Source organism: Haliotis rufescens, unplaced genomic scaffold (assembly GCF_023055435.1).
Source record: "Haliotis rufescens isolate VD_foot unplaced genomic scaffold, xgHalRufe1.0.p SCAF_82, whole genome shotgun sequence".
In the NCBI taxonomy this organism is placed as follows: Eukaryota; Metazoa; Mollusca; class Gastropoda; order Lepetellida; family Haliotidae; genus Haliotis; species Haliotis rufescens.
In genome coordinates this window covers 1369000-1396703 of record NW_025964375.1, presented here as the reverse complement: position 1 = coordinate 1396703, position 27704 = coordinate 1369000, and the positions used below count along the sequence as shown (strand labels likewise).

The 27704-nt window shown below is 38.4% G+C and overlaps 1 protein-coding gene across 3 annotated transcripts; it reads left to right on the top strand.

Moving 5' to 3' along the window:
- Positions 1-565: 565 nt before the first annotated feature.
- Positions 566-27678, top strand: LOC124146419. 3 transcript variants are annotated; one of them, XM_046516721.2, is made up of 6 exons: positions 566-614; positions 1097-1138; positions 17300-17430; positions 19673-19779; positions 20262-20352; positions 25020-27678. In XM_046516721.2, exons 3-6 carry the CDS (start codon positions 17301-17303, stop codon positions 25208-25210), a joined length of 519 nt encoding a protein of 172 aa, XP_046372677.1. In that variant the 5' UTR covers positions 566-614; positions 1097-1138; position 17300; the 3' UTR covers positions 25211-27678. The 3 variants fall into 3 exon arrangements, with proteins under 3 accessions (XP_046372677.1, XP_046372669.1, XP_046372663.1); XM_046516713.2 differs by lacking the exons at positions 566-614; positions 1097-1138 and adding an exon at positions 6304-6436; XM_046516707.2 differs by lacking the exons at positions 566-614; positions 1097-1138 and adding an exon at positions 14620-14667.
- The last annotated feature ends 26 nt before the right edge of the window (positions 27679-27704 follow it).

Here is a 27704-nt window from a genome sequence, read left to right as displayed (position 1 = left end):
TTCTTTATTATGAGGAACACAACGTTTCGGAGTACATGCTTTCTCCTTCATCAGGTGAATGATGATGACGGAGTAAGCATGTACTCCGAAACGTTGTGTTCCTCATAATAAAGAAGTTGACATCCATATAATCTCTTCCTTATGTGAATCACTTCTAAATGCCTTTCAAAGACCTGATGTTTAGTATTGTTCTGTAATATCAGGAACAGTTTTGTCAGTGAATGGTAAGAGTCCTGATTGGGTTTGTGAGATCGTCTTGACATGTAATCACGTGTACGTGACTATGAGGTGTGGGCCAATCGTCTGGGAGGCAACATGAAGTTGGTACAGAGGGATTAAGGTTTAGACATAGATGTTCATAGTAAAAAGTCTACTTGACATTGAATGTTTCATGGATCTCAAACTCCTCCAACTTGTGTCAGTTACCAGGTGTAAGTGATTTTGTCACTCGCCACATCAGTTCAACGCGAGGGGTAACGTAAATGATGTCCCATGTAGTGCTTTGAAGTATGGATAAAAACTATTGTGTGTTTCCGGAACATGAGAAGTTTCACTGAGAACAAATGGCCTGTCACATCCAGTAGTTGGTTTATTTGTGAAAAGTGTGGTTTAAGGTAAGGCATGCTTTGAGTTTACACCGAGACACAAACTTTCCACACAGGCTTTCAATAAGCCTGTGCTAAGATCGCTTTGTGCAGGTGAGTCCTTTGCCTTTGCCCGTGAAGTGGAAGACATTTCTGTATTTGACGCATCAGTGACAAGATGATGTCAGAAGCAATCCTCTGTTTTGACTTGTACCAAAAGTTTCCGTATTTATTCAGGTGAACATTTGACTAACCTTTGCCATGTGACTGTTGCGGGTGGGGGCTGGATACGATCCGCCTTTCGCGAACACCTGTTATCATCACTATTTGATAGTGATTCATAAACACATGTTCATGATATATTCGGAATCGTACAATCGCATCTGCTTTAAACAGAGATATCTTATAAATATGGAAAGGGTTTTGTCGTAATCATGAATTGTAAAATCATGTGTGCAGATATCCACCAGTTTCGCCCTATATATATAAGTGAATGCCAAATTGTTTTTCAGGTTTACAGAACGAATGCTAACGGGATAAAGATACAGCCTCAAGTAAGTATACACACTTTTGTAATTTCTCTCAGATCTCGTTGAAGTGTTAACACATCCTGGATCAACTTTGATTCAAAATCCACCTTGTCTGTTGACATAATTTTATTATGTAAAACAACCTAGCAGTATATGAACACCCAGCATATTGAGAGACAATTTCCCACTCCCATCCTTGCTATTAATTATACAAGACCATGGCGTATTAATATCATGTTTAAAAAACATGAACATAAGAACATACCTTCTAAACTGGTTTACAATCTTGAGGTTGACAACGCTTTGAGCTGCATCTCACAACATTCCAACGTGAATTCGAACAGAAGGCTCAGAAATACGATTGATCCCAAACACTGATTGCAAACAAGGGGACTGATGTTTAACATTCTCAGACCAAACTGTCTCGCAAAACGTCTCCTAAATGTTCAGGAACCACCGACAGTTTCATTTTCCTATTTGAACATCATTTCGTCCAAGTTGCAGAACGTGGACTTGGCAGCTCACGATGTAAAGTCCACTACTTGTGGCTGCCAAGACTCACCATACTGCTACCAACCTGATGGTAATGTTATCACAGGTGCAATTCTCTACTGTTTTCAACCTTTGTCAGTTATTCAAATATGGACAAAAATATCGTTAGCAGCCTCCAACCAAATGGAATCACAACTTTAAAATCGTTATGGATGTTGTTGAAGCATAGGCAAATATGGGCCAGACGAGAAGACAAACATGTTGATTGTCTTTCAGAGTGGTTTAAGCCAGTGCGTGATGTCATTGTTCAAATGCACAAACTGAAAAAGAGGAAATAGAATTGGAAACACATTTTGTCCCAGCCAGCTGTCATTCAAAGAATGGCTGACCTACATGAAAAGTTTGTGGTTGTTTCAAATTACAAGACCTCAAATAACATAACATTCATTTTTTATTATATGGTATTTTATAATACTATATGTAAGCATCCCTACATTAATTGTTTGATCAAAGAGCTTGGTATAAGTGGCATATCAAATAATGACACATACAAGGCCTTCATTCGATAAAGGAATCTGCCAAAACGATGCATCAGTACGAACGTTTGACTAATCTAGAACCTGAAAACTCTTTTGTACAGGATTCCAAAGCTCCATAAAATCCGTACAAAGAGAGAAATATTGCTGGGTCCAGCAAGTGTACCACCAAATCAATGTCTCAACAATTAACCATAAACCTCAATACAATTAAAGATTGACTTTCTTTTCATTTCTTTTCAAGAAAGTATTGGAGACAATTGGAATTAATACCATGTGGATTCTCAAAAGCTCAACAAATTTGCTTGAATTTTCTGCAATCTCACAAAAGAACCAAGTTCAATTCTGTCAAAACGTTTTTCTATTATGTACACCACTATCCCACACAACAAACGTTAGGGAAAATTTCATTCCTTGGTCCATTGGGCATTTGTTACTAAACCTGGTGACCATAGTCACATCTCTATCTTCAGAGTTTAAGGACATTTTATCAATAATAAAAGCAAATGACATCTGAAGTTTACTGATAATAATACATACGAAATGTTGGACTTCTTCATTGATAACGTCTATCTAAAATTTGGGGGTAACACATATAAGCAAGAAGTAGGCATCCCCATGGGCACCAAGTGTTCTTCCCTTCTTGTTGATGCCTTTCTTTATGCACATGAATAGGAATTTCAGCTCGGATTGCCAAAGTCAAAAAAAGGTAATTTGTACAAGACCTTTAACTTCAGGTACATAAAGGGTCTGATATCTTTTAATAACGATCAAATGGGCAATTCTCTTCCACTTTTTAATTAACCTGCATTAGAAATAAAAGAGACCATTGAAACAGCAACATCTGTTCGATATTTAGATCTATGCGTAGATTCCGTGTGACAAAAACTGTGCACAAGATTGTATGACAAGAGGGATGACTTTTAATCTGACACATCGATGGCAAATTGGCGTCCGATGTTGTTCCCTTGATGTGGCTTGTGCCGTGTTCTTCCGTGTGTTTTTCCGGTGAAAAATTGATTTCAAATCAAATGTTGATTGTATGGTAGACCATAGGCCCAAATACATCCAGTAGAATCACATTTTCATTTCTGTACATTTCTGATCTTGAAGGCATATTTGAAATATAACATTACAGATTTTAAATCTTGATAATCTGAGGTTGCCATAAGGCGAATAAATTATTGGACTGACGGTCGAATTACATATTTATTTGTTACGTATTGCTTTCGAATATCTTTCAAGGATGGACATATAAAGGTGAAATGATACAGATCTTCGATATTGTTTAGATTACAATATGTACATTATCTTTCAGATTCCCCGGATCAATATTAAGCCTTGTACATCCAACTAGTGCACGAGAAAAATCGGTAGCAAATGTGCACAAGGTCGAATCTATTAAATATTTCTCTGCTTCTAGGCTATAATATTCATATCTAGTACTAGATGATAACATATTGGTCCATTCTTGGCTGTACATATCTTTCAAACGGGCTTGAGAAAGGTTAAGAAAACTAGCTGTACATCCAACATCTTGATAGACCCAAGCATATCCAAGACCTGAACTAAACAGAATAAGTCTAACATTACTTGCCCAGATCTGTCTACCTACTGAATCAAGATAAAATTACATTTCGTATGCCTTACGCGGAAGTCTATTAGATGCCATATGAAGTAGTTTTAGCCAGTATTTAATGGATTTTACCTAACTGTTAAAAACAATGGGTACCGTCCATATTCACCTAAAGCCATTACATTAGGAGTGTTAATTCCAGTACTAAAATAATATTTACATTCTAGATATTAGACCCATTCTACTACCTCTAATCTTTGATGTCTCCATATTTCACATCCAGAAGAAGAAGGAGGGGTTTTATTTTTGATTCAACTATTTTGAAAAATGTTCCGAGTGGGATATTTCCATATGTCCAAACCAGTTTTAAAACATTTATTGGTGACACTACTCTTGTTCAATTTAAAGATGGAGTCATCACGGTACTTATATTCTGACACAACTTCTACAAGTTCATTTCGATAATACCATTTCGCACATTGTTTAACAATCCCACCTCAACGAAAAACAATTATTTTAGTTTTCGACAGGTTAACATTTAACTTCCAAGCTGAACAGTAATTATCTAGAATATTCAGTTGCTCTTGTAGCCCACTTACTCGATCAGAAATAAAAATAACATCATCAGCAGACATCAACAGAAAAAAATCATGTAAGTCGGGGAACAATTGTACTCCTCTTCGACAGGAATCAAGAATTTCAGTGGCCAACTCATTAATAAAAAGTGAAAGTAAAATTGGGCTCAACACACAGCTCTGTTTTAGTCCAATAGGAAAGTCGAAACACTCAGCAAAACTAGCGTTACACAGCACACATGCTGTAACATAATCTTCGTTTTAACAGGCAGGCCACAGTTGTGAAGAACATACATAAAACAAATTCTATATATAGATTAAAATGCTTTTTCAAAGTCAATAAAAGCAAAATAAAATCTACCTCTACGTTTCCTTAAATATTTTTGTATACAGGCAGTAAGTGTGAACAAGTTATCCGTTGTTGCATATCCGGGCCTGAAACCTGCTTGTTCCTCACATATTTTGTTTTATATCTACAGTTAATTATTGTTGCAAATATTCTTCCTAATACATTATTTAAACTTATGCCTCTGTAGTTATTATGATCATCCCTTGGGCCATTTTTATAAATGGCACTATTATACCTTTACTCCAAGATCGTGGAAACTGGCATGTTGAATAAATCCTATTAAATAAAGTATGCATGTATGGCATTAATATTTTTCATGGTGATTTGAACATTTCCGGTAATAAACAATTCCGGTAAATATCCAGTGTAGGTCGAAACTCATCTTTGTTCAAAGCTGAAACTTGAAACAAATTTATAAAATACCCATACCACTTATCTGAATTAATATTTATTTGAGAAGGACTATTATAACTCATGTATTTAACTTGTTTCAGAAATAATTTACTGTCATCAAGGTATCTCTCTGAGATATGCAACTGAAGTATCTGGTGATAGACTTGTAACTTTTGCGAAGTTGCTTAAACGTTAATAAAAAGTTGAACTTTTACAGCTTTTATACTTTCTAAGTGTTCGCCGGGCCTCCAGCTTACTATTAGGATAGTCCTTATCATACCATTTCCCTGGGAAGTATCTTTAAGTAGACCTTGCATTCCGTTTAAGTATAGAGGCCGCTTGTATAAAACCTAACTCGAGACGCATAAAGCCCCATGTATCCCTCGTGATCCTGCTACAACTTATTTTGGCGTTTTTATATTTCTGTTAACAATGTCAAACCTTCCTGGTATCATCAAACCTGGTATCATTGTTTTTTGCCAGTGATTCATAAACACATGCTAATGGTCTGTAAGGGTCTGCTTTTAACAGAGATATGTTTATGATTATGGAATGGGTTTTGTCACTTTTATTTAGGAAACTTGCAATTAATTATGCTTTTTTCCCAGTAGAAATTGTTAATTGACTTCAAAGGGCACAGGCATATTTGACAAAACATGACATTATATATGTTTCGTTATGCAAATCAGAAAGTACATATCATATCATATAGGGTGACGGGTATAACTTAAAAGCATGAACTACAAATTTAGACACATTGTCTAAAGTAGCTGGGCATCTGGTTATTCAAAATATTTTGTAAACATTTCAAGGATGGATTATTATAAAATCGTTGGTGAATAAAAAAATTCAAATCGACAAAGCCATACACACAAGTAAGAAATGTAACTAATTTTCAACATGATCATAACCAATCCTAGAACAAAAAATATACACAACAGACATTCTTTATCAACGAAAGATGTAGGCCAATGATCATATCACACAAATAAAAGTGACAAAAACATTTCCATGACCTACCTCGTAAGGTGTGGTTTGTGTAATTATCTTTTGATGTTTTCTCACGTTTAGATCAACATTAAGTAAAGATCAAAGACATGCTCGGATGCTCAGATTAACAACAACACATCTTGATGAATTAAAGAACATGTAGCATGAAGGAAAATGGTTTGTTTATTGTCCTCACGTTCTAAAACAGGATCAATGTTCCCCTTTGTTGTATGGCGCCTGACAGTACATGATGTATAGCATTTAGTGGCGGGTTACGTCGGTTTATACAGCGGTGCTACCGACCGGGCGTTTATTATCATGCATTGATAGACAGATATATGTAAATTGATTGACAGGAGAGGCGACACTCGTATGTGCCAGAGCAGACGATAACTTCTAGGCAGGAGGAACGTGAGTTTTCTGAATTCTTGTTTAGGATTATATATACTTGAAATGACATACATGCATTTCTCATCGTTTGGTGTATTGGCATTCAAGAAACAGCAGTATGACACGGCAGTTTCAGAGATATTGCGATGTGAATAATTCATTTCACAGAATGTGCTATTTGTTGTTTGTCAATGTTGGAAGAAGGAACGTGAGACAGTTCGTGAAAATCAGGTTGAAAAGTTTCATGTTTTCAATAAACAAAATCAACTTTGAAGGACAAATGGATATGTTACAGGTTCAGTCGTCACTTCAGTTAGCAGATGTCGAGGTCAACAGTTAACCTAAACTGGCATTTATCTGTATCTATTTACAAACTAAAAATCTGCAAACCAGTCAAATGTCAGTAATATTCACTAAAATGTTCCAAACAACTTGATGTTATAGTTATTGTTTAGTTATATAAATGACACACCCCTAAATGTAAAATCAATGTCATTATGTTTCCACTTGCTGACGTCCTCGATATGTTAACTGTTTGGACATAAAATATATCACATAAAAACAAGTCATATTTAAACAGTGTATGAGGTGATGCATCGTGATCACAAGGAAACGCCATATGTTGTTTATCACAACCTCACACATCATCCTTGCAGGATGAGGTGACACTTAACATGACATGTATTGTTGGATACAGTCTTTAATGGCAACTTCGCAAAAAGAAACGAATGAAAAGATGATACTCATGTTGACGTACACAAAAGACGAAATGTTTGTTTTTTCTTCAACCACGTAAGAAACAGGAAATAGCTTCTGGGCACTTTTATCCTGAAAAATGCTGTCTGTCATTATCTTTGTTTAAGATTGCTCCACTCCATGCATAGGGAAGTATGTAAGTTTAAAAGCGTCTTATCATGCCACGCCAAGAAGTGGGAGGGGTTTATAGGAATAGATGCAGTCATTCGTCCTTCTTTCCGTCCGTCTCACCGTCACGCTTCGTTCCGGAGCATAACTCGTAAACCGTATCTTTTAAATCATAATACTTTATTATGAAACTTTGAGTACCAATTGGTTCCATAAATTATATTTTCCAGAGCATGGGCATTTTGTGTGTATTGATTTTACATTTAATCAGATTTTCTCATGTCATAAAGCCACCATCGTGCCTATCTCTTCTTGGGAGTCTATGCAATAAGGAGTACAGAAGGCCCAAACCCATTGAGCGGAACCGAGATCCATGTGTGATCCAAAACAGTTTTTTTATATTATTATTATTGTTTATTATTGTTTATTATTGTTATTGAATTTGACCAAAGATTCAGTTACGTATCTATAGTCAGAGGTTCAGGACAATTTGTGTAATTGTGTATTACAATATGTGTAATCCTGGACTTTTTATTTTCGCATGGTTTAGGATTTGTATGGTTAAACCAGTCTGTTGGGGACAATATAGCTTTCATTGGGATGCTTAAAACGTGTCTTGTAGATGAATTTCGTCAAAACTGGATGTCAACACCCAACAGTAGTACCCGATATATGATATAAAGAATATAAAACACTGTTTGAACCTGAAAGATATTTGAGCATTTACAATGGCAAACATGTACGCAGTGTTTTTATTAAATTGAGATGTAACGTTTTACCTTTACGACAGAACGAGGGTAGATGGCAATCTATTGAATCATGTTTACGTATGTGTCCTGTTTGCAATATGTCTGTTGAAGATGAATATCATTTCGTATTGATCTGTAAACATTATACTGAGCTGCGTAAAGTTTATTTGCCAGAATTGTATTGGAAGTTTCCAACTATATATAAATTCAAAAAGTTATTGTGTACAACTCAGGATGAGTTATTAAAACGTCTGCAATACTTTGTATGTTATGCGTATGAACAAAGACATGAAGTCGTAAAATCTATGTAATGTGCTTCACATTGTGTTATTGGCACTGCATTTTCTTGTATATGGGCCAAAGGCCTACACACAAATAAACTAATTTTGACTTTGACTTGACTTCCTCATTGATAACATCAATGTAACATTTGGGGGTAAAACATTTAGGTAAGAAGTAGGCATCCCCATGGGCATCAATTGTGCTCCCCTTCATGCTGATCGGTTTCTTCCTGCATATGAATCGGAATTTCTGCTCGGATTGGCAAGGACTGAACAAGGTAATTTGGCTAAGATGTTTAACTTAAGCTTCGGGTACTAGTATATCGATGATCTTATATCGTTCCATAACAATCAAATAGTCAATTCGCTTCCACTGATTTACCCACCTGAACTAGAAATAAAGGAGACCAGTGAGACCGTCTCATCTGTTGGATATTTAGGTATATACATACAGACTGAGAGTGACGAAACATTCTCCACAAGACTGTGTGACAAGAGCGATGACTTTAAGTTTCCAATAGTCAACTTTCCCTTCATGTCGAGCAATATTCCAGAAGCTCCAGCCTTTGGTGTTTACATTTCACAACGTCTGAGATACAATTGAGCATGCTCTTTCTTCCAATATGTCAAAGAGCGTTATACGACTCTTGCTCAGAATTTGTTTGATCAATGTTTATCAACATTCAAGGCCTCAGTAAAGCTTTAAAAAATATTATGGTGGACATGTGGAGAACATTACCAAATTTGACGCATCAAGAACAAAAATGATGTAGCATATGTTCCCGTCTTTTTTTCTGGTAAACAATTGACTTACCTTTGCATTTGTTTGTGACGGGTGCCTCAGGAGACGCTCACCTTTTCGCGAACACCAGGTATCAACACTATTTCATAGTGATTCATAAACACATGCTCATGATATAGAGATGTCCATTGAATATGGAAAAGTTTTGTCGCTTATTTCAATGACTTAGTAATGTCAGTTCACTGGTCATAGGTTTGATTGGGTTGTTAGTGAGTACGTACTCATCAGTTAACATTTGATAACGATAAATTGAACATTATACATAGTTTCATAAGCTAAGAAGACGTTAATGAGTTCTTATTCTGCACAAGATGATACATTTGTGTGGCAAATATCATCATTTCAATTGCATACAACCTTCCATTGTTTTACACTGAGGGGCGGTGGGGTAGCCTAGTGATTAAAGCGTTTTCGCTCGTCACGCCGAAAGCCCGGGTTCGATTCCCCACATGGGTACACAGTGTGAAGCCCATTTCTGGTGTCCCCCGCCGTGATATTGCTGGAATATTGCTGAAAGCGGCGTAAAACCATACAACAATCAATGTTTTACACTGAACATTTTCATCGTCAGTAGATTATTCAACCCGGGGAAATGCCTGGTAGGGCTTAACAAAAGGTTACTAATAGTTGAGAAATACTTTGTACAGGTAGGACGCACCATGCGTCGAGTGAAAAAAAAATCCATAAACACACACCTCTCTGATAAAAATTTTATAACTGACTTTTTAACACTTTTAAGTGGTGGGACTGTATGTACATTCAGCTATCGATAAACACCGTTTCCTCAGAAACAACTTGACTAGTGGAGCTTAAACAGCCTAATATCTTAAAAGGTTGAAGCCGCTTTCAATATTGTCGAAACAGCAGCCATATCGAAACCCATTACTCGGCCATTTTTAACAATGTAATGAAATTAAGTGTGTGTGAAGTTAGTAAGGGGTTCAGCATGTATGTTGCGCTTTGACTTTGATTCGACCTTTGCACTTTGAATATTGCCTAAATTATCGTAAAATATTTTCTGGGTCCTCGCAGACATCTTCCCCTCCGAAACAGCAAGACTGAAGGAAATGAATTTGTGCATGTATGTTTTGGAATTTTTTTTAAACTCAAGCCTTTATTAAAATTGTTGTGATTTTAAGATAATATCCTCAAAAGCTTCAACAAAGGCTCGCATAATACAAATTTACGGGTTAGATGTTAATGCTTCTAATTTGTTTTTTTTAGGAACATCTTTCTTCACTCATTGTTAACCCTGTCATAAAATATATAATATACGTACCAGAAACCGCTTTACCGAATGCTGTGACATTTTACGTGCATGTTATCGTTACGAACTTAAGGAATACTGGTACTACATTGAACTCGCACCTCGCACCGTCTTCAAACGCCAGACCACATAACAAAGCAAAATAATATAACAATAACACTCTAAATATTTATTTATATATATGCCAAATATCAATATCATAGAACATTCAGCTCACGTAGCTGAAAGCAACACGATCTTTGTGCAATTCTCATATGCATGTGAAGGTGATTATACAGTACAGAAATTTCAAGGTCATTTATGTCAATGTCAGTCTAGTTCAAGATGTTGTAAATAGTGTCAACGTAAATTGTCAATGTGTAATTATTGTAATGATAAACTGATCAATTCATCTATATCATATCATTTGAATTAACAGAATAACAATGTAATTGTTTTTCACTTGAAATCAAACTTGCTAGGACTGCCACATTGTCAGAGTAAGGAGGCCATTTATTGACTCTGTTTGAAGCACACTGGCAGTTATAGATGAGTTATAGCTATGAGGAAGAAATCAAGCGGAAATAAAGCTCACATATATTTATTATCAGATGGACGGATTGACCTCTGAATGAGGTCAATGAACCAAACCCCACCACCCCATCAGACTGTTCCCCAAGTCATAGTGTACATTATGTGAAGATGTTTATTCAGTGAAGAGAAAACACGCGCATAGTTCATAATAGTCCATGTTATTACAAATGTAATAAGTAGCATGTATGCAACATATAATAATATCATTCTACAATATACACATATAAGTATAAATAAACCAAATAGCAATTCATTTCTTAAAAGGAAAGAAAGATCAACACATTTTGCTTAGTTGTTCATTATCAATATGTGTCCGTTGATGTCATTAACTTCCTAAATGACTTCATATTGTTGCAGGATGTGTGTACACTTTAGGAATATACATTTCTCTTAAAAAGTGTACACATTACATTGCAAAGAAAGCAAGTGGAATTCATTTTCTTCAATATCTTATGTCTTGGAGATTTTACAACTTCAAATGTTTCTATATTTCAAATTCAGACAGTGACTTGTACATCAAAAGCGAGATAGTGATACAACAAATTATGATAATGTAATTCTTTCAGGTGATTTCTCCACGGGAACATTGAATATTTTTGACGCATGGTTATGTATCATCCTAGCCTGTAGTCATTCCTTTACTCACAACATTAGCGTTTTGTTCTCTTTCATATGACAGTAAAATCACCTATTAACACCAACCGTGTCTCTTATGAAGTGTCTCTAAATCATTCACGTCTTCCGTATTATCCGATTTTTAGTAGTAGTATAATCATTCTTACTCGATTTGTCGGACGTTGAACCGGCTCTTTCTGAGAGGATTTCAAAGAGCGTCGTGCGACTCTTGCTCAAAAGTTGTTTACAACTGTCAATGCCTCTGTAGAGCATTCAAAAGGTTTTATGGTAGATATGTGGAGGATATTTCCAAATCAGTGACCAAAATTATGTCCAGTACAATTCTCTATTCTGACGTTCCTGTGTTGTTGTTTTTTCAGGCGAACAATTTACTTGCCTTTGCCGGTGGACAGTACATGCAAAGATCTGCCAGTGTTCGATTTAAGGAATTAAGGTGCATGTTGGTATCAAATCCAAGTTGCTCCCTGGTTAAACAAATTTATCAACGTTGAAACATTGGTCGGTCTTCTGCCGGTATCACATAAATTGATGACGCATTGCCGTAAAACGTAATAGGAGCATGTGCACGTTGTCTTGAAGTACCCACAGTTTGATGACTTCATGCCTAAGAACATGACAAATTACACAGGGATTAGTGATGTAGTATTGTAAATATACAATAGAGGTACTGAGTGTGTTCAAAGATTGATTTTGAGTGAAAAAGGAAGGGTTTGTCAGATACAAATGTTGTAGACATAAATATTAGATTGCAGTTTTAAATTTTGAACACTAGGTTACACTTGCCCTGCTTTATATAGCTTTATCAAGCACTGTCTGGTATCATCGCTATTTGATTCATGAACACTTCCTTATCATATGGTCGGAATCTTCCAAAGGACTCTGATGAGTAGTGATGTCTTATGGTTATGGCAATATAACAGTTGGACAATGTCTGGTGAGCTTTGGAACAAAATTCCATCACTCACATAAGGAATGGGTGAATGTTGAACTGCTGTATTTTTATCAGGTCTTTCCATTTTCTACACGGTATTATGGATTTCAACTTCGATATTCTTTGAACACTTTGAGCATTTTGAAGCACCTCTTGGTGGTGAATACACCCGATGAAGGGGCAACACTGAGAGAAACAGTTTGCCATCCAGGTACAGCTGCTGATGACAACTCCCCGAACTGCGTTTTTATCGATGGAATGGCATTTGTCCAGAAATTAATGGCAATGAAGAACTTCAATAACCGCGAAGACCTTGCTTCATCCTAGTCAAAATTCAAAATCACATCGACATTCACAAGAAAACAACAGAATGGGCCAAAGGAATCGCAGTATACACAGTTGAAGATACAACTGGCATCAAAGACAAACTAGTGTGGCAATGGAGCCAAGGATTCACTGACATTGTACCATGCACAGACGGCCATTACCAATATTACTGCCAAGAATATGATGACAGCCACTCAGAAAGTATCAATTCAAATTTACAATGTAAAGTAATTCTAGCTTCAAAAACAGAAGAAGAGGCTCTCATGATTTGGCATGCAGTAGATACTGCAGTGGCAGGATTCAGGTCAACCATACACTCACAGGGCATGGGTGTACTTCTTGTCCTACAAAGGGTGCCAGGACCTCGGAGACATGGGTACCCGGGATCGTTGAAAGACATCTATGTTGCAGGCTATCTATGACAAACTTGGTAAACCAAAAGCAGAATCCCTGGGTGTCTCATTCTGATACAATAGGACACATTAAATGAAAGGGAAAAGAAAACTGCTATACGATGTAAAACGTCAGCGGCAGAGAATAACCAGTCTCGATTATCCGACTCCATTGGGCGTAAAAGGCAAAATAGACGGTGACAGTTACAAGAATGGATCACTGAAACAAAGGGCCCGGGAGAAGGGTGAGCATGTCCTGTCCTACCGGTCGCACAAAACAGGCATCACAAAATCCTACCGTTATTGTGCATTGACTGATCTTGGCACTGGAGACGAGCTGTAGGACTATGAGGAGTTTTGCCAGATGTGCCAAACCCAAAAACTTCAGCGTAAGGGGAGTCAGTATGGTAAATGCCAAAGATCTCAGATGACATCTGTTTAAACAGCTCAAGGCTGATCAAGGCATGATAAAACTACCACTGTTCGCCGGAGAGAATATATTCAGTGTGCCCATGTGCAGGCAGGCATATGGCGCCAGGCTTGCTTCTACATCCCTTGGGATGATCTTCTGAAAATTGTATGGCATGATATGAGACGGGCATGTGTAGTATTTTCTTTATAGTATATCCAATCTAGGATTTTACGATTACTCAACTACATTCAATGTTTGAGACCAGTCACTATTTATTATGCCAAAACACAGACCGGACCGAAAATCAACACCTGGTCATCCAGCATAATCCACTTTAATCGATCTAAAGTGAAATTATTTTAGAAAGGAAAACTTGTATATTTGCTTAGTCATATCCGTTTTGTAACTTTTAATGTAACTCCTTACTCCATTATTGTCCACCGTTATTACAATCGTGAGAAGAATGCTTCACAATGATAGAATGATGTTATTACCTTCAATCAACACATGTGGAAACGCCCGAGGACGGCGACTACCAGTAACCGATGAATATGATAGAGTAGCATCATTTAGTAGCATGAAGCTATTTATGTGATGTGTTTACACGGATGTGGGCAAGGTTATACTTGCAGCACATAAAATACTTAGATCCATCAAACCAAGTTTTTCAAGTTCAAACGACGTAATACGTGACTTGCGTCAAAAACAAAAAAAGTAAAGTACTGTCGGAAATGTTAGAAAAATATTTTTCTAGCTTCATTTAATAAATACGAGTCATAGGGCTATGAAAATAGCAAACATCAAAGTAACGCAAACTGACATAATCTAGCCTATCCTAAATGACTCTGTGATTACCCTTAAAATGTAAAATGATGATAAAAATTAGAAAATATTCGAGTGTTGTCATACATGTATGAAACGGCCTATAACCTTAGGTAATTACCTAACACCTGTCCCGAGGTGATGACCTCACACCGGCACGTGCATTCTCACAGATGCAAATGTCACCTGAGTTGAGGTAGGTCTCAAAATATTTCTGTTGTTGCATTTAATTGACACGCGCGTTGATGGGATATCAGTTGAAGATATGTACTGCATTATTTTTGCTTGTAAAAATGATGGAATAGTCAAAAGGTATGAAGGGGGTGAATATTGGAAGGCTGCGCTAAATTTAACATTAACCGCGTTAAATTTAACATTTGAAACCTCACGCTGCGCGTTCGGTTCCAAATTCAATTTATCGCCGTTACATCTACAGGTAACCTAGCCCTAAATTGAAAAGACAGTGTGTTTATCTCCTAAATAGCTGATGTTCAAACTAGTCTATGAACATAATGTACTTATGAAAATCACCAGTTAAGCCCTATTACTCGATATTACAATAGCATCAGTCTGTGAAAAAATTATCCTTTTTTAACGGGCAAAAATAATTTTTCTAAGCATTTCCGACAGTACTTTAGGAATATAATAATAATTTTTAACGTCAACACCAGAGAATAACCAGTCTCGATTATCAGACAAAACTGGGCGTAAAAGTATAATAGCAGTGAAAAGTGTATCAAAAGTCATTGCTTAAGCAGAGTCCATTGTGCGATTCCGACGATATCATGCGTAAGCGAGTCAACTATAATGAATCATTGATTGAGCTTATACAGCACCAAACTTTGTTTAATGGCTATTAACCTTACTTCAAACCGACAGCCCACTTAAACCCATACAGGTCCACTCAATAGTTTGACTGAAATCAAAGGCGGCGTTTCTGCCTGTAAATTTAACTATCAAACCTCGTTCGGTTCCGAATGAAGGTAACCGAGCACTTCATGATGACACAGTGTATGTTTATCTCCTAATTTGATTCCCGGAAATTTCATTTGAGACCGGCGGCGTAAGCGGAAGATCTCAATTGTTAAACGTCCTCACAGGAAGCAGGTCTTGGTTAGCTGTACATCTATTTTGTTGTTGCCTGGACCCGTTATGCCCCCTTCACATACACGGATTGTTCTTACGAGTCCTTACGGATCGCACAAATTCACGGATCCATACGATTTGGCCATTTTTACGACCGATTTAAGAGTTGTTGCGAGTTATTACGAGCTATTTACGGTTTATTACGGATTATTACGAGTTATTACGATGTATTTACGGCAAAATTCCACGATTTGTTACGAGTTGTCACGGATAACTACGAGCATCTTACGGGCATGTTACGAGCTTTTTACGGATTGTTACGAGTATATTATGGAATGTTACTATTTATCGAAGTTACTTTTGTACGTGTTAGTTACGACCTGTTTACGTGTTGTTACGAATAGTTACGAGTTAGTTACGAGTATTTACGAGTCCTTACGATTTGTTGTCAAAAAATATATAAATCCTGCAAATCTCAATGTATCATCATTCGACAACTGACATCCAGAGAGACAATTTCAGTGTCTTCAGTGTCTTCTACATCAACAGGGTCTAGCTGCGGTGGTGGTTCAGGGGAAGGCGAGCGTGTCCTCTTCTTCCGCGGAGATTTTCGAAGAGCAAGAGACTTCTTGTTGACTGCCTTCTTCTTTGAAGCCATGCTTGTAGATATTGTAGAGTAGATATGCAGAGATGTGACTTCTATGACTTCTTAGTAACAACTGAACATGACGTGTTCGATTTTGCAGCTTTTATACCTTTTCACAAATCGTAAACAATACGTAAGACTACGTAAAGTATACGTATCTATTCGTAAAGAACTCGCAACTACACGTAAAGTGCTCGTAATAACTCGTAATAATCCGTAGAGCAATTGTAACACGACCCGAATGAAATCGTAAACACCACGAGCACTCGTAATACTCTGTAAAAAATCCGTTAACAAATCGTTAAAAAATCCTTAAAAAAAATTCTTAAAAAATCGTTAAAAAATTTTTACGAGTCATTTACGGATTCTTGCGAGCAGTTTACGGATGGTTACGTGTTGTTGCGAGCGGTTTACGATTCTTACGGATTGTTACGAGTTATTTACGAAAAAATCAATCCGTGGACAATCGTAAGATGAATTTTGACATGTCAAAAGATTTGCCTCTCCTTCCACTCATCCTTAAGAGTGTCTGCGAGTTGTTGCGAGAAGTGACGAGTTATTTACGGATACCAGCGATTTATTTACGGATGCTTGCGATTGACTACGAGTTGGTGATCCGTAAGGACTCGTAAGAAAAATCCGTGTAAATTATAATGATAATTTTAAACGTCAACACCAGAGAATAACCAGTCTCGATTATCCGTCGAAACAGACAAAACTGGGCGTAAAGGACATCGTCAAAAAATTTGCCTCTCCTTCCACGGAGCCTTAAGAGTGTCTGCGAGTTGTTGCGAGAAGTGACGAGTTATTTACGGATACCAGCGAGTTATTTACGGATGCTTGCGATTGACTACGAGTTGCCGATCCGTAAGGCCTCGTAAGAAAAATCCGTGTATGTGAAGGGGGTATTCAGCAGTATTCAGGAATCTCGTGACATTCCAGACGTACCACGCGTTAGATATATAAAGAGATGATGTTTTGCTAAATGTACATCAATAATCACTAATCGGTGCTTCAAGTCCACTCAGCTGTGGTGCTAAAACTAGAAATATGTACAGTTGCTGTTTCATGCATCTTTGTTTCTGTGTCTACGCAGGATGCCGAGAAAGGCTCATGCGTGCTGTCTCGTTGCTATCGTCTGCCTCGTTTTGAAGTTGGCGTCTGCCCAGTCTACTCTGAAGACAACAGTCTGGAAAACTGACGTGAAGACATCAGTTTGGAATACTGGTAGGTCGACATGATTGTAATCTGTGGAAACATCTATTTCATGTTTTTTCATCTATGGAATACTTGTTTATGGAAACTGATATTTAATGTATGTCATCTATGTAATACTGCAAGATCCAGTTTGTAATCCATGGAATACTACAAGGACATGTTTGTCATCCATGGGATACTGCTAGGACATGTTTGTCATCTAAAGACTACTGCTAGGACATGTTCGTCATCCATGGGGATACTGCTTGCTGCTAGGTCATGTTTATTATCTATGCGATACTGCTAGGTCATGTTAATCATCTATGGGATACTGCTAGGTCATGTTTATCATCTATGGGATACTGCTAGGTCATATTTATCATCTATAGGATACTGCTAGGTCATGTTTATCATCTATGGGATACTGCTAGGTCATATTTATCATCTATGGGATACTGCTAGGTCATATTTATCATCTATGGGATACTGCTAGGTCATGTTTATCATCTATGGGATACTGCTAGGTCATATTTATCATCTATGGGATACTGCTAGGTCATATTTATCATCTATGGGATACTGCTAGGTCATGTTTATCATCTATGGGATACTGCTAGGTCATGTTTATCATCTATAGGATACTGCTAGGTCATATTTATCATCTATAGGATACTGCTAGGTCATGTGTATCATATGTGGGATACTGCTAGGTCATGTTTATCATCTATAGGATACTGCTAGGTCATATTTATCATCTATAGGATACTGCTAGGTCATGTGTATCATATGTGGGATACTGCTAGGTCATGTTTATCATCTATAGGATACTGCTAGGTCATATTTATCATCTATGGGATACTGCTAGGTCATGTTTATCATCTCTGGGATACTGCTAGGTCATGTTTATCATCTATGGGATACTGCTAGGTCATGTTTATCATCTATGGGATACTGCTAGGTCATGTGTATGATCTGTGGGATACTGCTAGGTCATGTTTATCATCTATTCGATACGACTGCGACATGTTTATCATCTATTGGATGCTGCTAGGTCGTGTTTACCATCTGTGTAATACTGCAAGGACATGTTTACCATCTTTCGATTGCTGACTAGTCATGATTACCAGCTTAAGAACACCGTGTTGACCATGTTTCAAGGATATCCAAGGCAGTGTTAAACACACCTCTACAACTTATTTTCAGGAATATCGGAAGATCATGTTTTTTCCTGAAGCTCATACATTCGATGTTTTGTCGGAATAGTCGGAATCGTACAATGGACTTTCCTTTCAGAAGACATACGTTACGATTATTTTCGCTTTTATTTGTTTGAATACGTGTAATTGTATTGTCGAATACAGGTTAACAATGATTGCTGCCATATCTCGAATACAAGTATCGAATGATTGTTGCCATTTCTCGAAAAGAAGTTTTGATTAATTGTTACCACATCTCGAATACATGTATTGTATGAGTGTTGCCATATCTCGAATACACGTATTGTATGAGTGTTGCCATATCTCGAATACAAGTATTGGATGAGTGTTGCCATATCTCGAATACAAGTATTGGATGAGTGTTGCCATATCTCGAATACACGTATTGCATGATTGTTGCCATATCTCGAATACAGGTATCGCATGATTGTTGCCATATCTCGAATGCAAGTATTGCATAATTGTTGTCATTTCTCGAATACAAGTATTGTATGATTGTTGCCATATCTCGAATACAAGTATTTCATGATTTTTGCCATATCTCGAATACAAGTATTGCATGATGTGCGCCATATCTCGAATACAAGTATTTCATGACTGTCACATCTCGAAAACAAGTATTGGATGAGTGTTGCCATATATCGAATACAAGTATTGGATGAGTGTTGCCATATCTCGAATACACGTATTGCATGATTGTTGCCATATCTCGAATACAGGTATCGCATGATTGTTGCCATATCTCGAATGCAAGTATTGCATAATTGTTGTCATTTCTCGAATACAAGTATTGTATGATTGTTGCCATATCTCGAATACAAGTATTTCATGATTTTTGCCATATCTCGAATACAAGTATTGCATAATGTGTGCCATATCTCGAATACAAGTATTTCATGACTGTCACATCTCGAAAACAAGTATTGCATGAGTGTTGCCATATCTCGAAAGCAAGTATTGCATGAGTGTTGCCATATCTCGAATTTACAAGTATTGAATGATACGTTAACCATGTTTCATATCATTTCGAATTAAAGACATCGTTTTACTTCCAGAACGGGCACGAATCTTACCTTCGTTCGGATCTAGCTGCAACTTTCTGTGTTATTCGGGTATACTCTCCTCTGCTGATGGCTGTACCTGTTTCAAACACATGTGTACGGTAAGCTAACTGGAGTATTTTGTTTTTGCTTAAATACTATTTTCAGCAGTTATTGTCAGGCACATGTATTACAAATGTGGCCAAATGGGATGAGATGAAATACCGTACCACTGACATAACTTCTATTGTATTAAAGATGAACATATACATAGTATAATTATGTATGTCATCTACAACTTGGCTGTCTCTAAATAAACGCTGACATTCCTCTTTTATCTCGAACCCCCTCTTATCGGGAGTTACAGGTTAATGCAATGACAGTATGGAGCAATGATTACGCAACTGAACGTATTTAACTATATACTAGTATACAGGAGACACTAGCGCCCCCATGGTCTTGGTCGCAGTTCGTTGTACGCAGTCGCGGTTTTTTTTGTCGTGCCTGGACCAAGCTGTAAGATATCGGAGATAACGTTCAAAACGGCGTTTTAACTCAACGCATCACATTGGATATTATTTAGTGTATATTTGATATTCCACAGGCCCAAAGCTGTCGATCCAGTGAAGTGTGCCAGACACGAACCACCAAGTATAAAACCTTTGCATTATGCTGTCCCCGGAAGCGTCACAAAGGTGAGCGTTTAATAACTTTATGGTGATGAACATCAGTGAACTTGTCAAAGGGGTTAGAAGATTGTTTCTCTGCGGCGGTCTCATGTCAGCGTTTTGTCTCGTTTTGCCGCGACGTTAACTAAATATTCTAATTTATTTAGCCAATCATTTAGTGTGATCAGTGTTCGCACAGTCTCTACAGTGTCAACGCCCACGACAACTATATAAACGTGTAATTTGTTTGGTCGCACCAAGATGCCTCAAAGCGCGATGCTGATTTACGTTCCTCTACTGCCAGGATTCTTGGAGTGTACATCGCATCGGCAATACTGCAGCCATATCGCAATGATAACAAGATAATCATTATAAAATACCTGTCGTCAAAGGACAGTAAAATATTGGGGTAAATATCCCAATTGAATTATTAAACAAACACGATCAAAATTCAAACACATCAATTTTAATAGGTTACTTAGTATCCATTATAACTATGCTATAGGTGAGGTGAAAATGGGGTTTAACGTCGCATCCACGATTATTGAACTTATATAGCGGCGTGCATGTACGTGTGTGTGTGTGTGGCTGCTTGTATTAGTCCGGACTGATGCCGATTTATAGTGCTAGCTCACTGAGATACCATGCCGCAGTTTAACATGAATACCCCACTCAGACACAGTATACTGACTCCGAACCGACCAGTCCTTGTTTTAGCCCCTTAATGCCGAGCGCCAGACAGGGTAACAACAAGTACCATCTTTGAACGTCTTTTGGTATGACGCGGCCGGTGATCGAACCCCGGACCTTCCGCTCTCCGGGCGGACGCTCTACCACTAGACCACGGAGGCGGTCACCATGCTATAGACCAGCAGCATCTAAAGCTAGGCCACCTTATTGGGGGCATGAGGACATACGGCACCCGTGTTTCCTGCATGATTCCCCAGCAGGATTATGACATCCCTTCTGTCACCAGTGGTTGCATGGAACGCTGGCCAACAACACTCCTCGAGTGGCACCACCTTCTGTAACCTCAGTCGACGTTAACATCACAATAATTTAAACTTCAAATATTCAAAATTTCTCATACAAAAACGGGAATTAAACAAACTATGGCAAAGACACTTTAAGGTGTTTAAGGGTAATAACTATCCCTTGTGAGAGAATCCCGAATTGTGGGTCAGCCAGAATCGCCCTGAATATTATCCTTGGTCCTTTAGGAGCATGCGTCATATTACCAATCTGCTAAATGTGTACAACCATCACTACAGGCTTCCTGTCCTTATGAAGATGACACACTGTGACACAGACATAGTTGTACGGGATGAACCTTGTAGACTATCAATATATTATGTATGCTTCTATTAACGTTGCGCGTACACCAACAGCTTGGAAAAAATGGATTGTACGAGCGCTTCATTGGCTTGAAATTGTACTATGGTCTTAATTCATATTTATCTCTCATACTTTAATATTCTAGCACGGTGTCTCTTGATTCCGTTTTCTAATGTATAATGAATGTACTGCCAGTCTGCACATTTTGCTTTAATTCATTACTCGTACATGCCTGTGCGAAATCGGCATGAGCTGGAAATGCTCTCATAAACCATGTGCTATTTTTGCCAATATTGTTGTAGGTATCTTGCTTTCGTACAGTAGCCTTGTGAGAGGTACTTCTTTCAAATGGAACCTCCTGAGAGGTTTTACATTTGAACTGCTAGACACGCATTGAGGTTTTTCATTTGAATTGTAAGACCTGCTTGGAGGCTTTGCATTTGAATTGCATGACCTGCTTACATACGCGTAAACAGCTTTTTACTATGCATCTAATGTTTATTTTCGACTGGTAAAAGTCTTAAATAAGTTCACTTTAAAATACCATGAAGTGAATCGAACTATCTTCCTGAGGCAAGGGAGGTAATTAAGAAATAAACGACGAGTGGGAGTTATTTATCGTGCAATAAAACACTGCAAGGAGAATAAACCATGAGAGGCGCAGCCCCGAGTGGTATATACTCCCTGAAGTGTTTCTTTGAACAACATGAGCTTTGAAGGCAGGCGCAGTTGTTGAATCCCTCCACTTCAGATTTGACACTGACAATCTCTGGGCTTGAGAAGGCAAGTTAAAACGTCCCTCTCATACCACGTCAACATCTTTAGGGTGCTTTCCGATGCAGATTGCCCTGAATCCCAGGTTGTTTGTCTTCTCGCACTGTTCCACCATGATGACGATTAGCGGTTCGGGTTAGAGAATGCACGATCCTTCACATAAAAATTGCACAGATTCGTGCGACAGGGATTTCCCACAACCGTCCTTGTCAAAACGAAAATGTCTTTTCCGTTCCGAAAAGCCTGACTGGTTGGCTCTGGGTGTGTGTGAGGCACGGAGTGTGAAACGTTTCTTCGATTAACTTGATCAGATCGTCTTGACTGGGCGCCATCATTTTCTTTGAAGCAAATGCGTGATATGAGAGGTGGAATCTTATTGGTCTGATGGACATAAACTGGGCGGTGACAGAAAGTATAGGTCGAGTTCCATGGTCGATAAAAAAATAACAAGAAGAGGTTTTGTTGTGAATTATAATCTAATCTAAGGAGGGGTAACAAATGATTGATCAATCACAGTTTGAATGAAATTCTGCAATCACAGGTAATGTAAACTCAAGGTAAACAATGGTGGGGTAATTTCATTTTCAAAAGTTGTCTGAAATGTCACCAAACAATTGTCAGACACACTACATATTCATTGTCGACACAGTTGCCTTCAATAGCGTGTATGACCTCCAGCTGCCTCAATGCATGCTGTGATACGCCGCCTCATCGATGACGCCAGTCTTCTGATGACGTGGACTGGAATCCGTTGCCACTCGTCGCTCAGGGCCTGCTGCAATTCTTGTCTGTTGACGGGAGGCTGATGGCGTGCTCTAATCTGTCTGACAAGATGGTCCCACAGATGTTCAATAGGATTCATATCGGGTGAGTGGGGAGGCCTGAGCAAAACGTCAACGTTCTGCTGGTTTAGAAAGTTCCGAGTCAGTCTTGCAGTATGGGGCCTGGCATTGTCGTGTTGAAACAATGTCCCCTGCTGTTGGTTTTGTAATAACGGAAGCACAACTGTCTGCAACACTTGGTCTCTGTACTGCACAGCGTTCAAGTTTCCTTGTATAAACACCAAATCAGTCTGATCTCCACAAATACCGCCCCACACCATGACACCTCCACCTGGACCTCTCGAATACACGCCGCGCCGTTACGAATCTGTTTCGCAGGTGAATGAGCCGTATCTGACCGTCTTCCTGTGGTGTTATCACTCGGGGTCGTCCGGTTCTAGGCCTGTCCTGTGTCCTCCCTGTCTGTCTGTACCGTTGAATCAGCCTGGCCACTGTCAATGGTGTACAACAAAAACCTTCTGGCAATTTGGACCTGTGTTGCCCCCATTTCGGCCATACCAATGGCTCTCTCTCTCTCTCTGCTCCTGTGACAGTCGTGGCATTTCTTTTGTGTGCTTTCATCACGTGTGGTTATACCCTGCAGACGAACGCATTCATACAACTAACATGCACGTGCAGTTTATGCCATAGGCGGGAAACCTGTTTCACCATCTTATTGTCACCGCACGAGCGCCGTCAAAGGTGGCGCGTTCGGGTGGTGTTTTTTGGTACCTGTTCCGGGGCAGTCATATTCCCAATACCCACTTTCCACTAGTTATCGCTGTTTTTAGGAAAATTACAAATTGCCAACCTATACTTTCTTTTGCCGCTTAGTTTAGAAGGGACATAAGTCGTAATAGCCACTGGTGGCGCTACGACCGAGCCGTGAAATTCCAGCCATGTTCGGTAAGGGTGGTACTGGACTTGTATATTCAGTTAAACGCCTTGGCTCGGGACGGTGAAATCGAACCTGCAATATCGCATATCATGTTAAGTATAGTAACCCACTGTTTTTCAACTCATTCATCGGGGCAGGTGAAGAAAGGGTGTTCAATCTTAAATGTCGTGACTTCAGTTATCTGCATGCTGAACGTAGTCGTTCTCCCGCCATCAAATTCGTTTTATACCGCGACTACTGTATTGTTTCACTGTAACATATCCCGATATTTTCTTTTTCTTTCTGATATTTCCTGTATTTAGACGTTTCTCAAAATATTCACATATGAAAATGAAAACACATGTGCATATTTTGACATTATAACACACTGAATCACATGTTAACTATTGTAAATATGGCTTGCTTCTGTTCGTGAGAAACGCCTCTGTGGTCTAGTGGTAGAATGTCCGCCCGGAGAGCGGAAGGTCGAGGTTCGATCCCAGGCCGCGTCATACCAAACGTCGTTAAGAGATGGTACTTGTTGTTACCCTGCCTGGCGCTCGGCATTAAAGGGCTAAAACAAGGACTGGTCGGCTCGGTGTCAGTATACTGTGTCTGAGTGGGGTATTCATGTTAAACTGCGGCATGGTATCTCAGTGGGCTAGCACTTTAATATCGGCATTAGCCCGGACTAGTACGAGCAACAACACGCAAACACACACACACACACACACACACACACACACACACACACACACACACACACACACACACACACACACACGTCGCTAAATAAGTGCAATAATGTTTCATCTCATGTGTTCTTGAGAAACGTGTACGTGATTACAAATTAGATAATATTTGATATTATATTCTTTTATGTGCAGTGTGCTGGAACCGGCCTCGCTACAACATGAGATTTGGTCGTCGGTTCTACTTCTACAGCCACCAGTCCAATACCTGTCATACCTTCAGGGCCAAGAGATTCGACCGCACATCCTACTTCACCAATGCAAGGGCGTGTCTCCGACAATGTAAATGCAGGCAGCCTGATCACAACAGGCGCGTGTATCAATAAACCTCTTTACAGAAAACCTACATCCGGCTTCACAAAGGACAGGAAATAAATGCCGGGGTAGAGAGAGGACTACAGAATTCTTGTTATATTTCCTGCTCCCTGGCGGAGAAAAAGAATTAATGTTTGTGCTGAAAGAGTGTAGATGTTACATAGAGACCCGTTTTGAGAGGTTATGTACTACTCAAAAGAAGTTTAAGAACATCCTTTTCTTTCATATAGGGGCGTTGGGATAGCCTAATGGTTACAGCGTTCGCTCGTCACGCCAAAAACCCGGATAAGATTCCCCAAATGGGTACAATGTGTGAAGCCCATTTCGGTGTTCTTTAACTTCTATATATCTAATTTGAAATTGGAACCCACGACAGCTCTATATATTATTTTAACTTACTGATGTCTACGATTTCTCGTAAATTCTTACTATTGTTGGTTGTGCATAAATTATTCAAGGCCTTTCCTCTGGTGACTATGACATCTTAATAACCCTGTATAAAGCCAGTTCCGTATAAAATGAGACCTTGCATTTGTTAATCTAGACGGTTTCATGCCTATCAAAAACAACTGATATCCGGTTTAACTCACAGAAAATTATTTTGCCCTCAACTGTGTTCATCCAGAGACTAAAGCATTTAGGAAATCCTGACAAACAATTTAATTTTTAGTAAATTTTGTTCCATCTGTAAATCGGATGTTGCTGACTTTTTTGTCATGCTAATGCCTAAGAATCACATTATTGTGGTAAGGCGCCAAAGAAATGATGTCTAAGATGGAACATGTTAATTATTGGCATACGATATATACAAGATAGGTTCGGACCCACACAAGCAGACAAGGGTACATTGACGACGCCTCCCTTCTGCAAACAAGCACACAAATATACGGTGTCCAGAATGGTAACACAAGTGGTATCTTCAATGTCCAATTCAATTCTTTATATAAGTTAAAAAGAACAAATAGAGGAAATCAAAACAAAAAGCTGAGGTTTTTCATTTGCATAACCAAACTTCAAAGCTTCAAAGTCAATCTTGATACATTCTGTTTTTGGCACTGCCGTTTTAGGTGGATGGTATTGGACGAAAGTGGTATTTATGTAAAATATTAGGTTGAATAAAAATTGAACATGGAATATTCTTTGAGTTGAATTCGAGAAATTCACGAGTGTATTAAGAAACACTGACATTTATAGCAAGTTCTTAATACAGTGGAACTCTTTTTCCGGGCCTGCCAGTCCAGAAACCCCGCCTTCTCGACCTTCCCTTCTTATAACGAAAGAAGCATTACGACGTACCCAATAAACCGAACATTGATAATGCAGACGATCGAACTGAGGACAGTACTGTGCGGATTAAAGAGGTTACACTGTATACAGGTTTTTAACATTCGGTGTGTATACGGGTATCAACTGTGGCACAGGCAACACAAAATATTGGTAGCTGTAACACACAAAGGATTTCACAGACACCCGACCATCGCACTGTATGCTAGTAAATGAAACATCATACACTGTATACTAGCACATGCAATGAAACATCCTCACCTTGAAAATCCTTAACTCGATATATTCCCTAAGACGAGGTAACCTTATGATCCTGGCGGAAATATTAAAATAGTTAAATATTAAATACTCAAAGTAGTTATGTATGGGCAACCCCTTGTCTCCGTCTGTCTTCGATGGTATCCAAGAATACGAGTTGAAGAGGTTCAATGTTTTATAACACGTTCACTATTATGTGTTTGAAACTAGTATCTTTATGCCATTTATTGTCATTCACCTGCTAGAAATAAGTATGTGCATAAATAACAAAAATTATTTCCGAAATTCCACTGCAATCCTATAATCTTCACCAAACCCATGTGAAACAGATTTGACTTTGTCATTACCAATATTTCGATATATCTGATTTTATTCAATCCGAAAATAACAGTATTATATTCAGTAAGAAGGGCCAGGGATAAGTTATAAACCACAATAATCAATTCAGTTATGATGTGAATGGTTGATCAGTTTATTTATTACGTATCCAGTAATGTACAGAGGCTTAATATGGATGTGATGTACCGATGTGAAATAAACGGTGATGGAAACTTGGTTCAGTGGATGTAGAATTGTCATTTGTTTTATGTTCACTTACAAATACACTTCACAACTGTCCCCAAACCAAGAGTGTTTGATTACAAGACGTAAGGGACCAATCATTTGATTTTATTGGTGGTGGTGCATGCGTGAGTGCCTGCGTGCTTTTGTCTGTTATATCAACAACAACAAAATGTATTGCTTGGAAAAGTAATTGTGCTTCTTGGTGATAAATACAAAATAAATTGGCAGCCACGTCAAATACATTGTTGCAAGCTGTTTTTTCTTTGCAAAAAATATATTTAAGCTCGTAATTTTTATTTTAAAAATATATCTGGTTTTGCAGATGTAGCTGTAAAATAGCTGGACTCCATGCAAGATCACAGCATCCCCTCCCCACTACCCAAACCCCAAAAATATAAA

Coding starts and splice junctions, on each gene's coding strand:
- LOC124146419 (XM_046516707.2), top strand. CDS start 14,645: ATGCAAATGTCACCTGAGTTGAG. Junction 14,668..17,299: donor CAAATGTCACCTGAGTTGAG/GTAGGTCTCAAA, acceptor GTGTCTACGCAG/GATGCCGAGAAAGGCTCATG. Junction 20,353..25,019: donor TCCCCGGAAGCGTCACAAAG/GTGAGCGTTTAA, acceptor TTTTATGTGCAG/TGTGCTGGAACCGGCCTCGC.